This window comes from Astyanax mexicanus, chromosome 11, assembly GCF_023375975.1.
Source record: "Astyanax mexicanus isolate ESR-SI-001 chromosome 11, AstMex3_surface, whole genome shotgun sequence".
NCBI classification, from domain to species: domain Eukaryota; kingdom Metazoa; phylum Chordata; class Actinopteri; order Characiformes; family Acestrorhamphidae; genus Astyanax; species Astyanax mexicanus.
Window position 1 is genome coordinate 322544 of NC_064418.1, and position 14661 is coordinate 337204.

The 14661-nt window shown below is 38.0% G+C and overlaps 2 protein-coding genes and 1 non-coding gene across 4 annotated transcripts; 1 reads left to right on the top strand and 2 right to left on the bottom strand.

Moving 5' to 3' along the window:
• Positions 1–1801: 1801 nt before the first annotated feature.
• Positions 1802–7843, bottom strand: cnot11 (CCR4-NOT transcription complex, subunit 11). Its single transcript, XM_007235500.4, has 8 exons — positions 7634–7843; positions 6261–6606; positions 5785–5949; positions 5343–5495; positions 5015–5217; positions 4188–4390; positions 3475–3571; positions 1802–2502 (listed from the first exon to the last, which is right to left on the bottom strand). Exons 2-8 carry the CDS (start codon positions 6577–6579, stop codon positions 2305–2307), a joined length of 1338 nt encoding a protein of 445 aa, XP_007235562.1. The 5' UTR covers positions 6580–6606; positions 7634–7843; the 3' UTR covers positions 1802–2304.
• Positions 7844–8203: 360 nt separating this feature from the next.
• trnal-caa (transfer RNA leucine (anticodon CAA)) lies at positions 8204–8313 on the bottom strand. The gene is made up of 2 exons: positions 8276–8313; positions 8204–8249 (listed from the first exon to the last, which is right to left on the bottom strand). It is a non-coding gene; the product is annotated as a tRNA-Leu (tRNA).
• Positions 8314–8836: 523 nt separating this feature from the next.
• rpl31 (ribosomal protein L31) lies at positions 8837–12345 on the top strand. Of its 2 annotated transcripts, none has more exons than XM_007235499.4 (5): positions 8837–8916; positions 10214–10320; positions 10498–10623; positions 11150–11262; positions 12276–12345. In XM_007235499.4, exons 2-5 carry the CDS (start codon positions 10214–10216, stop codon positions 12305–12307), a joined length of 378 nt encoding a protein of 125 aa, XP_007235561.1. In that variant the 5' UTR covers positions 8837–8916; the 3' UTR covers positions 12308–12345. The 2 variants fall into 2 exon arrangements, with proteins under 2 accessions (XP_007235561.1, XP_022522999.1); XM_022667278.2 differs by having other exon boundaries at positions 8914–9325.
• The last annotated feature ends 2316 nt before the right edge of the window (positions 12346–14661 follow it).

Consider the following 14661-nt stretch of genomic DNA (forward strand, 5'->3'; position numbering starts at 1 on the left):
AAATGTCACCAAATCTGCTGGGTCAAAAATATACATACAGCAACATTAGTATTTGGTTACATGTCCCTTGGCCATTTTCACGGCAACTAGGCACTTTTGGTAGCCATCCACAAGCTCCTGGCAAGCTTCAGGTCGAATGTTTGACCACTCTTCTTGACAGAATTGGTGCAGTTCAGCTAAATGTGATGGTTTTCTTGCATGAACCCGTTTCTTTAGCACTGTCCACATGTTCTCAATGGGGTTTAAGTCAGGACTTTGGGAAGGCCATTCTAAAACCTTAATTCTAGCCTGGTTTAGCCATTCCTTTACCACTTTTGATGTGTGTTTTGGGTCATTGTCTTGTTGGAACACCCAACTGCGCCCAAGACCCAACCTTCGGGCTGATGGTTTTAAGTTTTCCTGCAGAATTTGGAGGTAATCCTCCTTCTTCATTATCCCATTTACTTTCTGCAAAGAACCAGTTCCACTGGCAGCAAAACATCCCCAGAGCATAATACTACCACCACCATGCTTGACAGTAGGCATGGTGTTCCTGGGATTAAAGGCCTCACCTTTTCTCCTCCAAACATATTGCTGGGTGTTGTGGCCAAACAGCTCAATTTTTGTTTCGTCTGACCAGAGAACTTTCCTCCAGAAGGTTTTATCTTTGTCCATGTGATCAGCAGCAAACTTCAGCCGAGTCTTAAGGTGCCTTTTCTGGAGCAAGGGCTTCTTTCTTGCACGGCAGCCTCTCAGTCCATGGCGATGTAAAACACGCTTGACTGTGGAGACTGACACCTGTGTTCCATCAGCTTCCAAATCCTTGCAGACCTGCTTCTTGGTGATTCTTGGTTGACTCTTGACCATCCTGACCAATCTCCTCTCGGCAGCATGTGATAGCTTGCGTTTTCTTCCTGATCGTGGCAGTGACACAACTGTTCCATGCACTTTATACTTGCGTATAATTGTCTGCACAGTTGCTCTTGGGACCTGTAGCTGCTTTGAAATGGCTCCAAGTGACTTCCCTGACTTGTTCAAGTCAATAATTCGCTTTTTCAGATCCACACTGAGTTCCTTTGACTTTCCTATTGTAGCTTTTGTAGCTGAGTCTAATCACTGGGTCAAATGAGCCCTATTTAAATGGGCTCATGAGAAGTCAACAGCTGTAGTCAATCAGAATCACTTACAAGAAGTGAAGAGGCCATGACATGAAGCTAATTTGATTGACACAACTCGCTACATCACCAAAATTGACAAATTTTGTTGCTGTATGTATATTTTTGACCCAGCAGATTTGGTGACATTTTCAGCAGACCCATAATAAATTTATGAAAGAACCAAATTTTATGACTGTTTTTTGTGACAAACATGTATGTGTTCCGATCACTCTATCACAGAAAAATAAGAGTTGTAGAACTTATTGAAAACTCAAGACAGCCATAACATTATGTTTTTTTACAAGTGTATGTAAACTTTTGACCACAACTGTATCAATGTGCAGCATGTGAGACGATTCAGGAACAGATTCTGTGTTCACATTACACACAGATACAGATCACTTACATTTACAGTGAATGTGAACCGACAAGATACACAAATCTGATCTGAGCAAAAAAAATCAGATTTGAGCAAAGTGGCTTTTAGTAATGTGAACGTAGCCTTAGTCCACTAATAACAACAACAAGTGTTTACATCTGTTTGGACATACAGTGTATATGATGAACAAATAAAGACTGATTAGCTTGCTTGTGGGCTCCAGTGATCAGCAAACATTGTGTTTAAAATTTATTCAACACTTATTTAAAACAGCATTCACTTTAAATTCTGTTTTCTTTTTTATTATTCAATTTTAGACAGAGGTCATTGCAGGTGGATGCTTTTATAATAAAGATTATAACACATAACATCCCTTTAAGAAAAGGGTCTATTACCTTCAGAAACGCTCTGAGAGAAACAGAGTTCAGAGTATGAGGGGAAAAACTGAGACATCTTTATGTTTTGTCTGGAACATAATTCTTTATGCAGGTTTAAATGGAAAATCAGTTTCCTGAAATGAAGAGGTTAATCAGTCCAGATCTTTCAGAAGACAGAGGATCATACAGTCACAGCTTTTAAAGTCTGTTCAGAGTGAGTTTAGATCATCTCTGCTGGTCCGGTCTTTATTACATCTTCAGCTGCTCTTCTCAAACAAACAAAAACATAAAAATCGCAGGAAGGACCCAAAAATTTAACACAGATAATATTAAACATGTGGCCACTGAAAGATTCAGGTCCAGAGCGCCGCTGCTTCAGCTTCAGCGAGAGTCTGTAAATCTGGAAGAGTCACTATTTGGTGGGTTTGGTTTCTGCGGGGGTCTCTCCGTTATCCAGGGTTTTGAGGAGACGGAAGAGTCCGGCAGCTTCTCGGATCCGACTGAACTCGATACAGAACGCCTGAACCTCGATAAACAGATCCTGAACATTAATGATCTTATTCCTGATCAGAGACTGCAGGAACACACACACCAACCGCACCAGACGATTCTGAGAGAGAGAGAGAGAGAGAGAGAGAGAGAGAGAGAGAGAGAGAGGGAGAGAGAGAGAGAGAGAGAAGAGGGATGAGTGAGAGAGAGAGAGACAGAGAGAAGAGGGATGAGTGAGAGAGAGAAGAGGGAGAGAGAGAGAGAAGAGGGATGAGTGAGAGAGAGAAGAGGGAGAGAGAGAGAGAAGAGGGATGAGTGAGAGAGAGAGAGAGAGAGAGAGAGAGAAGAGGGATGAGAGAGAGAGATGGGAGTCAATAAGAGAATAATAAATAATCATTCATGATAAACAGGTTATTTATTTATTTAATTATTAACATATTGCTTGACTTACTGATTTATTTATTTACTCATTTCTTGAATGAAATTAGGAATTTTTTAGTCATATGTAAAATATATATATTCACTTCTCGCAGTCCCTACAGTACAGAATTAAGTAATTTTAGCTGTGCCTGTGCATTTTCTGTATTTCTGATTTCTGATCATTAGTCCTGCAAAGTTCATCAGTGCATTATAAAAAGGGCACATCTTTTTCATACATACACAGTAAAAGAAACAGACTGCTCAAGTTTTAAATAAGTAGATAAAAAGAATAATAAACATTTTGGAACATTGAGAAAGACTCACAAGACACTGAATATTACAAACAAGATGCTTTAAGATGTTATTCTGAAAATAAAAACAGCAAATATAAAATGTATAAAATGTTCTTGTATTAATATTTATATATTTATTTATCTTCTTCTATGTAATCTCCTAGGGTTTGTCTGGGTCTATCTAGAACACAGTCATATTTATCATTTATCATCTTTTTATTTTTTCCTGTTCTAATTAGTTACCTTGTTTATCTGAATGAGTCTTGTTTAAATAAAGAAATATACAAAATAAGACCAGGCTAAAACATTTCTTAGGATATAAACCTGAGTCAGTGTCCCGTCTAAAGTCAGGTTTTTAAATTGAGACTGTAGAGACTCACCTGCATGTACTTGTCCTTGATCTGCTCACAGGTGGAGATGCAGTTGGAGATGTACAGGTGGATGAACTCAGGTGGGAGATCCACTGCTGTGGTTAACCTGCAGCACAACAACAACAACAGCAGCAGCTTTAACTGGAGGCGTGAAACTTTACTGAACTAAAATCAGTTTTAACATTAGCAGTAGGAACATCTCAAGGAAATGAATATAATTGAAATCTGTGATGCCAAAACTAGAATTGAAGTGTGTAGAAGCCAAAAATTTAAAGTCAAATATATTATTGTATTATATTTGAAGCAGGTTGATAAAAAACTGTTTAAAAATATCTGCGCATAAAATCAATATATATGCACGAGGCAACACTTTCTGGGTCCTTCTAATTAGCTTATTGCTGTTCCTCAGTAACACTAGTGCAAATTGCCCTCAAAACTAAACTAAAGTACAACCTGAACCGCTTAAAAATACTGCTAATAAACTTAAAGAAGGAGCAGGACCCATACTGGCATTCGCCATGACCTCTCGTTACTGACACGCCCCCAACACTGGGTCTATCTAAAGATCTGAGTTTCCCCACTGGTGAATCTGAGTTTGTGGTGCCGTTCATGTCCTCTCATCTCTAAAATACAATAATTCCCACACAACCTAAAAAAGCAGCATAAGTCCCAGCCTCAGACAGCACTTTTAATCTGAGCAGCTCTGTAATAAAGGGACGTACCTGTTGACCACCTCCATGGAGTGTAGGGACATGTCCATGTTGACCAGAACTGAGAAATACTCTGTGATCTGACTGGAGGACATGAGCTTCAGCAGCATCTCAATAGCAACCAGAGGATTGTTCTCCACCAGATCAGGCAGTTTAGCCGGAGTTAGCCCGATGTGGTACACCAGCTTCGGGTCCTTCTCCAGTTCACCCAGCAGCTGAATAATAAAAAACAGAAAGAGAAAAGTTAAATCACCAGATCTACACACTGACTGGATCTGAAACTATCAATATTAATCAGAAGAGAGCGATCAACACTGCTACCTAGCAGTCAAGGCTTAAAAAAACCATCACGAAACAAACTAAATTAATATTTTACAGTAACATATGTATAAGAAAAGGTTAAAAATTAATAATGAATACATTAAAAAAATATTCTGACATTTTCCTACACCCCTCCCTGTTATAGGCATTTAAACAACATTGATGTTAATTGAACAATAATAAGAAGAACAAGAAAAAAATCTTTTTTATTTTATTTTTTACTTCTAATTTTTATCCCGTTTTCCCCCCAATTGACAAGGTCAATTACCCAACGCAGCCTTGTGCTGATCCGCTGATCCACATCACCCTAGGAGTGATGAGGGGAAAGGGAGAGTGCCATCTACTGTACTGTACCCACCCAGAGAGAGAGCAAGGACAACTGTGCTCTCTCAGGACTCCAGCAGCTGATGGCAAGCTGCATGACCGGGATTTGAACCAGTTCTAAAAACTAAGCATGCCCTTACGTTTTAGGTCAGAATATGAACATGCAGTAGTGTGCAGGGATACTGCTGCATTACCTGCGTTTGCTGTGCTGCAGACAGAGGGCTTTTAAAAGCTTTGGCCATGATGCGCTTGATCTCCACGCCCGTGCCGTTCCGCACACACATGGATCGGTCCCACTGCACGCGGTGCTCCGGCTCGCACGGGTTCAGCCACGCCAGCTCGTCCTCGCACACCAGCAGCGGAGGAGCCGGCCGGATGAACTCGGGACGAAAGTGACCTGAGAGGAAGAGCAGAGACACGTCTTACAGAATTCATCCTTCAGAATGCATTATTTTATTATTCATAAAATAAAACTGCCTCCAACTTAAATTAAACTACTTTACAGGATCCTGCGATACTCACTCTCCAGTGGAGGGCGTGGTCCAGTGACCAGAGACTCTATAATCTGATTGGCCACAGAGCTGTCAAAGCCAGAGTTGGAGGAGTCGGGGTCAGGGTCGCTGAGCAGGCTGGGAAAACTGGCTTTACTCTGAGTAGGAAGCTCAGACTGGCGCTCTGGAACACACAACATTTTTGTTGAATTTTATACAACAGTTATTAGAATAAAAAGACTTCTAATATACTGTTTATACATAACAATTTTTGACCAACATACACTACGTTGGTGCACTACTTAAATCTTTTCAAGATTCTGGCAGTTTTATGGTACATCACAGTATTTTTTATTCTAATTTATATTTTTGCTTGACTTTTATATAGGTGACTTATTCTACTGTCAGGAGTATGTATAATACAAAACAATAAGGCTTTAATTACTACAGGGTTTATAACCATGTATTTTTACCAGCGAGAGCGAGCTGCAGGCCGCTAATGTCGATGGCCTGAGGTGCCGTGCCCACGTCCATGCAGGAAACCTGCCGCGGCGTCTTCTTAAACAGTTCCCGCGGAGGAGCGAGCATCAGCTGAGACAGGAAAAACTTCTCCGGCAGTGTGATGGGTGGGAGGAAACCTGAAAAAAATAATTATATTTAACATTGTGTAAATGACTTACTACAGTGTTTCCCAAAACAAATCACGCAGGTTAGCTTTTACAGCTCCAGCTGCACAAAGTACTCCATACTCTTTAATCAATACTTCATTTATCAATAGTATTCACACCTAAAACTGCAGGTTAATGAGGTAGTTAACAAATATTAGTTTGTTGGTTTATCCTGTGATCACATACATGGGCTGTATCTCTCTATACTGTGTTACAGTGTGTTCTCAAACAGTAAATCAGAAAGTGCAGCTCCTTAAACTCAGTATAAATCTGAATCCTACCTGACAGAGGTTTCTCCTGCTCCTCACCAGAAACAGATGGATTAAGAAGATGAGCAAAGACCGCAGCAAACGGGTTCGCAGCGAGTGGCTCGGTGCGGTACATCTCCCACAGCAGGTACAGAGCAGTGAGACGCTGAGGAGAACTGGGCAGCAGATCTGGCTGCTGGAGCAGCATCACCAGAACCGAGCCGACCCGGAAGTGCTCAGCCTTCCCGAAGCAGTGATGGAAGGCATTAGAGAGGCTCTCGAAGGTGTTTCCACACGCCTCCTCCGAGATGATGCCCAGCAGGTTGGACAGCTCTTTGGGGGCGAGGGTCATGATTTCACTCTGGCAAATCGATCACCACTGTTACAATAAAACAAGAAATAAAACAATAAAATTATTGATGTTATAATTATTGCTATAATTTTAAGTAAAAAAAAAGATAAAAAATAATAATAAACAAAGGAATAATCAAATTATTAACAAATTATCATCATTATAACTGATCCATCTGTTTGAAAGTTGTTTTTAGTTTTTAAGTTTATGTATTGTTGGGCTTAATACAAAATATACATCTCAGAAGTGACAGTTTATATACTATTGGAATAAACCTGAATTAATATACAGTCAGTGGTTATTTCTGTTACAGAGGTGGACCAATGTAGTGTTAGTTTAGGAGTCTAGCCCAAGGACTCTTATTGGTGTAGAGCAGCATTCTGAAGTCACCCAGACCAGATGGTAGCTTACTGGCAGTGGGTTGTGTTATCCACTGCACCACACCAACCACGGTGTTCGGTTATATAAGCAAAGTGTAACTTGATTAGTGTTAGGTTAATACTTTTATTTTCTAACCATTATTTAGCCATTATCCTATTATAGATAAAAACTAATGCAGTTAGGGTTAAATAACATTTTATCAAATCAATAATCGATTAATCGGAAAATAATCGGCAATGATTAATCTATAATCGAAATAATTGTTAGTCCTATCGGAATAGTTAACTAGTTCACCAGTCACACATCTACCGGTATCCTGTCAGAGAGAACTGAAGGGGTTAAACTATGTTAGTTTTTGGTGCTTAACTTAAATTATGCCCACAGTAATCAGCTATTTAGCGTCATTATATAACTAAATTACAGACAGAATATTAATCTAACGATAGATAACCATAATCTGCCCAATACAGGAAACATCACTGTTTAAGATTTAGATAAGAAATATACGTTACCCATATGTGTGCATTTTATAAACTCATGCATTTGTATTAAAATTAAACACATTAAACTAACAATTAATAAATTATCCCTGTTTTACGGAAAATAAAATTAAATCGATTTTGAGACCGAATCTGTATGAAATCGCTAATCTAACCCTCCCTGAATAACTTACCTTAAACCCGGGGTTCATTAAGACCTGGAGCTTTCTGAGATCTCTCTGATCTTCATTTATAAAACTAAAACAGGAATAAACATCAGAAATAAAGATAAATCTCTCAAAAAGAGTAAAAAACTGTCCATAAACAACAAAATAACTCCCAACACTTCCAAACCCGGGGACGGGTCTTCTTCTCTCTCCGGGTCACCGCGCGACACAGACCGGCTGGAGCTGCAGTACCGCCGCCTACTGACCCGGAGTCTGAACCAAGACATAAATATATATATACGTTTAAACTTAAATGAGCTGATATATTTATTTACTGATTTTATTTTCATTTTTATAGTGTAGAGGGATTCATATTTAGTTTTTTTATTAATCAACTGTTAATCCATTAGTGTGATTTGTTCTTTAAATGGACATATGGAATATTATATTGGCTAAAACAACTGTATAATAAACAAGCAATTAATTCGACGTTAAAAACTCATTATCTTAAACAATCAGTCAAACTATATTATATTGTAATATATTTATATATATATACTCTTTATTTATCCTCATGGGGAAATTCTGGAAAAGTTATGTCAGAAGTGGGATTTGAACCCACGCCTCCATTCGGAGACCAGAATCCTCTGATTACAGGAAGGTCTGAACCTTGAGTCTGGCGCCTTAGACCGCTCGGCCATCCTGACACTGATGGGACACGTTGATTACCTGAGAACTAATGTTACCTGTCAAGGTGTCAGGCTATTGATCAAACTATTGAAGGTTATTTTCAAAGAACTGTGAGTTTAAAAATATATATTTGTGTTACATTAATTTATATCAGCTATGTGTATTAATATCGGTGATGTTTATTAATGAATTATTATTAATTATTGTAATAATGTATGTGATGTTTATTTTTATTTAATTATTGTTTTTCTATTATTTTAGATTGAAAAGTATTGAAAATAATACATTCACACCTGTACATTTAATAGTTAAATAAAAAAAACAATGAAACTCCCGGCAGATTAGACGTTGTGTCGTAGGGCATTATGGGACTTGTAGTCTGGATTGTTTTAGTCAACTATTATTCAGCCCTTAAACACTAAATACAAATACAAACTTTGAATCTTCGGGTTCAGAATATTCATCCAGTTTAATGTTATAATGTATTATTATATTTTTATCGATATTATGAAGATTAAAGTGTTTAAAATGTGATTATAGCTGTGGAGCGGTGACCCGGATGTAGAGTTTGTATTACCCAGAAGCCCGTTCTCCTTCCTTTCCGAGGCTCGTCCTGAACAGTGAGTACCTCAGAGCCGAGCTCTGCTCTTAATCCAGCTCCATCCGCGCAGATTAAACACTTAATCTGCCGCAAATTCATATATTACAGTTCTAACAAAGCTAAAGTATCACTACAGTTATATTTGGGGCGGTTTTGGGTGGGAAAAAGTTGTGTTTGCGCCGATAATGTGAAGGATAGTTGTGTAGCCGGTTAGCTGTTAGCTAGTGGCGAGTGAACGCTGCGGACGGAGATAAACGTGTTGTTTTGGGTTTATATTGGAGAAAAGCTGTCTTAATTAAAATTCAGTTTAAATGTAGAATTCGCGTTAAGTTAGTGAGTTAACTCACTCTGGTTAAAGGATGCGTTATTGGCTGTGAAATGAGTAAAAAGTGACGGGTCCGTGTGAGGGACAGTTCTCCAAAAATGTGGTTTGTTCCTTTTCCTTATCCGCAGTATTTATATTCAGAGTTTAAAATTTGCTGCTTTAATTTAGGTAACTGTCGGAACAACAGATAGTTAACAAGATAGTTAACAAGAACTAAAAGTAAGAGTGAGTCACATATATCCTAAGAGATGCTAGTATTGCATGATTTAACAGTGTAGAAATGGAACATAAAAAAATGCTTTACAAATTACAGCACAGTGGTTCCTGATTAGGATAGTGTTGTGCATTCTGATCTGCTTTGAGTCTAAAAGTAAACATTTCATGCATTTGGTGGCTCACATCTGTACTAACTTTAACATTTGGGGGTCCATTGATGGTCCATTATTGATGCTTTGTAGATGCTTAACCTAATAATGCACATAACCCTAATCCAATATCCTAAGTTTTTGGCAAATGTTAGCAGTGAGTATTAAAAGTTCAGTTGCATTTAACAGATATTCAGTTTAATATGTTTAGTTTAATGTCAGTTGAGCAAGTATTAATGTGAAATCTTTAATGGACACAACAAGTAAAATGATAACTTTTGTTCAATAACAATATAAAGTGCAGCACTTAGTGAAGAGACCAAGCAGGTCTTGAATAAGTACTAAGAAACTAAAGTTTTTCCATTTTTAGTGATCCTTTCTTATTTTTTATAGTTAAGTATAATTGGGGTTAGTAGTGCATTTCTTTAGTCTTCGTTTAAGTGAATATTGCATATCTGAAGAGCATCCTGATAATGCAGCTAAACAAGTTCATTAAGTCAATGGGTCATAAAAAGAAGCTGCGTTATTAAACATAGTGGGAGAATATTGAGTATAATAAGGTGGCTGATGTACAAGCTGAACCAGTGCACGTTATTTAATATTTATAAATGATTCATGTGTTACAGATGGCACCACTAAAGAAAGGAGGAGAGAAAAAGAAGGGGCGTTCTGCCATCAACGAGGTGGTGACCAGGGAGTACACCATCAACGTCCACAAACGCATTCATGGCATGTGAGTAACGTGACGTAATGTCCTGTTTAATGGGTTTTAGACGCTGTCAGTAGGCAGTAAGAGGTGTTTGAGTTTGTAAGTGATTTAAAGGCATTAGATGAAGATGAATCTGTAGCATCATACAGTTCTGTACGTGCTGCACATGTTCTAAAAGAACTGTTTTTTTTTTCACCACAGCTCTTTCAAGAAGAGGGCACCTCGTGCTATTAAAGAAATCAGAAAGTTCGCCATGAAGGAGATGGGCACCCCAGACGTCCGCATCGACACACGTCTGAACAAGGCAGTTTGGGCCAAAGGAGTCAGGTAACCACCTCCTATTAAATCATCAAAATTGGGATAGAGATCAGGGGTGGGGAAAACAGCTGTGTGTTAACTGTTATAGATTGTGTTCAGCGTGTTGCTCTACCAGTGCCAAAAGAGGTTGAAAGTGTTGAACTGAGTCCAGTTTTTGTTTGGTAAATTGGTGACGACGTCAGGACAGTTCCTTTAACTCATGAAGAAGCCTCCAGAGAAACCAGAATGAAAACAGGGAATCTGTCCTCTGGTTGGAAGCTGTAGAACAACAAATAAATGGAGATGCACGATGTGGGAATTTTGGTCAATGCTGTATGATGTTACATGTGTTTTTATGCTGATATGCATATTTATAAATTATAAATTTATACATATTCCTGTAGTCTGTCACAAAAAAAAACACCTTTCTTAAATGTAATCAGCCCAAATTCTGGGAAATTCCAGAATGGTGATAAATAAAACACTGGTAGGAGTGTGGTGTAATTTTGTTAATGCTATTCTCAGTATAATTCAGTGATTTTGTTTGTCCTTTCAGGAACGTCCCGTACCGCATGCGCGTGCGTCTCTCCAGGAAACGTAATGAAGACGAAGATTCTCCCAACAAACTGTACACCCTCGTCACATACGTTCCAGTCACCACGTACAAAGGTGAGATTCAGCTGTGGAGAACATCTCAGACTGCGTTAACTCCAGCCTGTGTAGATTTTAAAGCAAAGTGTGCACCAAAAGTTGAGGAGTCGTTAATTAAATCACTTTTATTGAAGAGGATTAAGTTATCTAGATAAAAGTAGAAATCCTGCTGTAAGGCAGTTTTTACTGGTGAGGTTTGATGCATGTTTGATTTCAGCAGGAGATAACGCCATGCTTTTTGTGGAGGGATTTAGGATTTATTTTTGTTAAATCTCCAGAACTCACTAATGCAGATGTTTTTTTCAGCTGTTTGTTTATTCAGACTGTGTGGATATAGCATTGTGTGGAAAAGACACAAGTCTCAGGCTCTTAAGATTAGTACTGTTGATAAATAGTAAAATTAGATTAGCTGTAGTGTGCAACCTGCTGGACATTTTAGATTGCATTAAAGCTAAAACCACATTTTTTCCCTCTGTAAATGAGATTGATAACCTATATGTGAAGGTGATTTGGTCTTGCCACATGGTAGTGTTGACTGACTAATATATGAAGCTTTTGTGAGAGCTGCACTATTGACTTCTCAGTTTGTGCAGCAGAGGTTTTGCTTCCTTTTAGTAATTGAGAACCTAGTTTTAGTTGGGCGTACAGTTTTGTTTTTGATTTATTCACAGTGGTTTGTGTTCAGTAGTCTGAATCAAGTATAACCTAGCTAATCTAGCTGTGTTTGTGAAAATGGTTTACACCACTAGGTCACATTTCCAGTGTAGAGCTTGGACTTTAAAGGTGATGTTAAAGTGTAGACCAACAGCACAATCCTGTGTTAATCTGCTTCATCAAATTGTTTTGGGTAGTGGCGTGCAACATGACCATTACGTTTATGCATTATCTAGAATATTGTCCGCTTCATGCTGTGAGATACTGAGTAAATAATCAAACTAGAACAGATGAGTGACCTCTATGCCTAGAATAAAAGTATTCATGTGTTAATCCAGCATAACTAATCTCTACTATTATCTGTTGTGTCTCTGCAGGTCTCCAGACTGTCAATGTGGATGAAAACTAATGTTCTTTCATGGATGTTGGAATAAATGTATAAAAGAATTCAGCTTGTCCTGTTTCTTGACTGTCTGCTGCAGGGAGGTGCTCTGAATGCACTGAGTTTCATATCTGTGCCAGTTATATACCTTAAATGCTCATTCCTATGTCCTATTTTAATTCTATAATCTTATTATATTGGTAAAATGAGCGATCTATAACAGATACTGAATAGTTTTTTTGCTGTAGAGGTCTGCACTCTAAAGTAAACTGCTTAATATAATCAGAACACAAACTAAATAGAGAAACAATGCAGAGAAAAGTTCCCCAAACACCCCCAGTGTTCTCCATTTTAAACTGAAGCACTGATTAATCAAACTGTGGCTGTGTTGATATTATGTGCATTTTTTGGAAATTGATTAATGATCAGTGACATCACTTCTTTTCTTGTAGTATTTTAGTACAAATATTAGTATTTATTATAATTGGGTAGAAGATGCTTGCTGCACAATTAAAAATAAAAAGCCCTTTTAAAGCCTTTTAAAATGCAAAGGTAGACGACATGTTAAAGTAGGCACCAGTTGACTTGAAACACATTGATTTTTGGAGCATTTCTATTGGCCCATTCATTGTGAAAGTAAAAAAAAAAAAGTCAGGTTCTCATTGTCAAAATGTAAAAGCAACATTTTGTAGGATGGTCATTTTTTTGAATGCATTCTTTATCCTCCTTTTACCCTGTTCTTGTGTTGTGGGTTTATTTAGTTGAGTGGACAGGGTTTAAAAACTCCAGCAGCACTGCTGTATCTGATCCACTGATACCAGCATATCACACTAGTTTAGCACCATCATAACTACAGACTACAGGCTGTACTTGTAGAACTACAACATGTCCTTTAAAATGGGTGTAGAAACAAGGAAGTGGCCATATTGTTTAATTTAATCATACTGTATACTGACTTCACCTCCCCCCACACACACACACACACAACTGCATTTGTGAATCTTAAAAGGCATTTTTTTTGTTCATTTTCTTTTATTATTTTGAAAGTAAACCAACATATAAATGAAGATACAGTACAAACAAGGCTCAAAGAACTTCAGATTGATGAGTTGGTCCTAAAACAAAAGTAGAAAAACATTTTCTGGAGCTGCATCTGTTCCAAAACCAAACTGGATTATTTTAAGGCACATTCTCTTAAAGTCTATATCTCTCTCTTTTATCATCAGCTTAAGATGAAGGATTACAGATCTCAGCGTGTAGTTTTCTGTACAGTATAGCGTAAAACTGATTGTTTTTAATGTAAAGTAATACTTCACTGAACTTCCTGTGTTACAGGTACAGAGTTCTCTGTTTATAAAAAAATGCATCACAGTAAACAAAATCGCTTTTTTGCAACAGAAATCAGCGTGTGAACAACAAGCAACGTTGGGGAGCTGTTAGTAATAGAAGTTGTGGCAAATAATAGATAAGGCACTACTTTTAATATTCTGGTTTTTACAGCCACATCTACAAACAAAAACTGCAGTTTTTTTCACCATCCAAACCCACCTGTGACGCTACATGTGTGTTTATCTGTGGAATGTTGTTGATGGTAAAATTAAGGCAAAACTGGGAAAAAAAAAAAAAAAGTGTTTTCTTTGGGAACTGTTTTTTTTTTTTTTTTGCCACTCTGCACTCTGCATGTATCCCTCCACTATCATACATTTAATGCTAAACAAGGTTTTAGACCCAAAATCTTCCCAAAACTCAGTAAAACTCAGTGTTGAAGGCATCAGGCAGTGTATTTATCAAGCATTTGGTGTAATAATAACTGAGAATTTTGGCTACATTCATGCTGCCAACCTAAAGTCCTATCCAGACAGGATTAGTTTTTCAGGGGGTTCTGGGTAATTTTCTCTTTTATGGGTTTTTTTATCCTCTGTGATTTTATTCCCGTCCAGAACGATCATGTAGGTGTTTTTCTCAGACGTCCTCTGAGAAAATTACAGGCTGAATTATCTACTGTTTTTCTCTGAACTCCGTGCTCCTCCGATAATTTTAGTCCCGTCCGGACGCACATCTCTGAGTTTCGTCTCCTCGCCTTTAATAAAATAGATATTTGTCCACTGCCGCACACCGTAATTACACTTTGGGCGCGCCACGGTTTCCACGGAGATCCACGTTAAAAACACAACAGCGAGTGGAAATGGAGGAGCTACTGAACACTACTGATGTCATGTGACCGAGAAAAACTAAAACCTAAAAACTCACTGGTTCTCCTGTTTTTACAATTGAAGTCTGGATGCAGGAGTTTTATCACTGAGTAGAAACTAATCCCGTCCGGATAGAACTTAAATTTGAGTTTTGGCAAATCTAGATTGTATTCGGATTGATTTTTGATA

Bases quoted from the DNA above. Each gene is read 5' to 3' on its own strand.
- cnot11 (XM_007235500.4), bottom strand. From the start codon at position 6,579: ATGACCCTCGCCCCCAAAGAGCTGTCCAACCTGCTGGGCATCATCTCG. The intron at 5,496-5,784 runs GTAAAAATACAT...TGTGTGTTCCAG, and splicing joins CCTGCAGCTCGCTCTCGCTG to AGCGCCAGTCTGAGCTTCCT. The intron at 3,572-4,187 runs GTACGTCCCTTT...GTTGTGCTGCAG, and splicing joins TCCATGGAGGTGGTCAACAG to GTTAACCACAGCAGTGGATC.
- rpl31 (XM_007235499.4), top strand. From the start codon at position 10,214: ATGGCACCACTAAAGAAAGGAGGAGAGAAAAAGAAGGGGCGTTCTGCC. The intron at 10,321-10,497 runs GTGAGTAACGTG...TTTTCACCACAG, and splicing joins CACAAACGCATTCATGGCAT to CTCTTTCAAGAAGAGGGCAC. The intron at 11,263-12,275 runs GTGAGATTCAGC...GTGTCTCTGCAG, and splicing joins TCCAGTCACCACGTACAAAG to GTCTCCAGACTGTCAATGTG.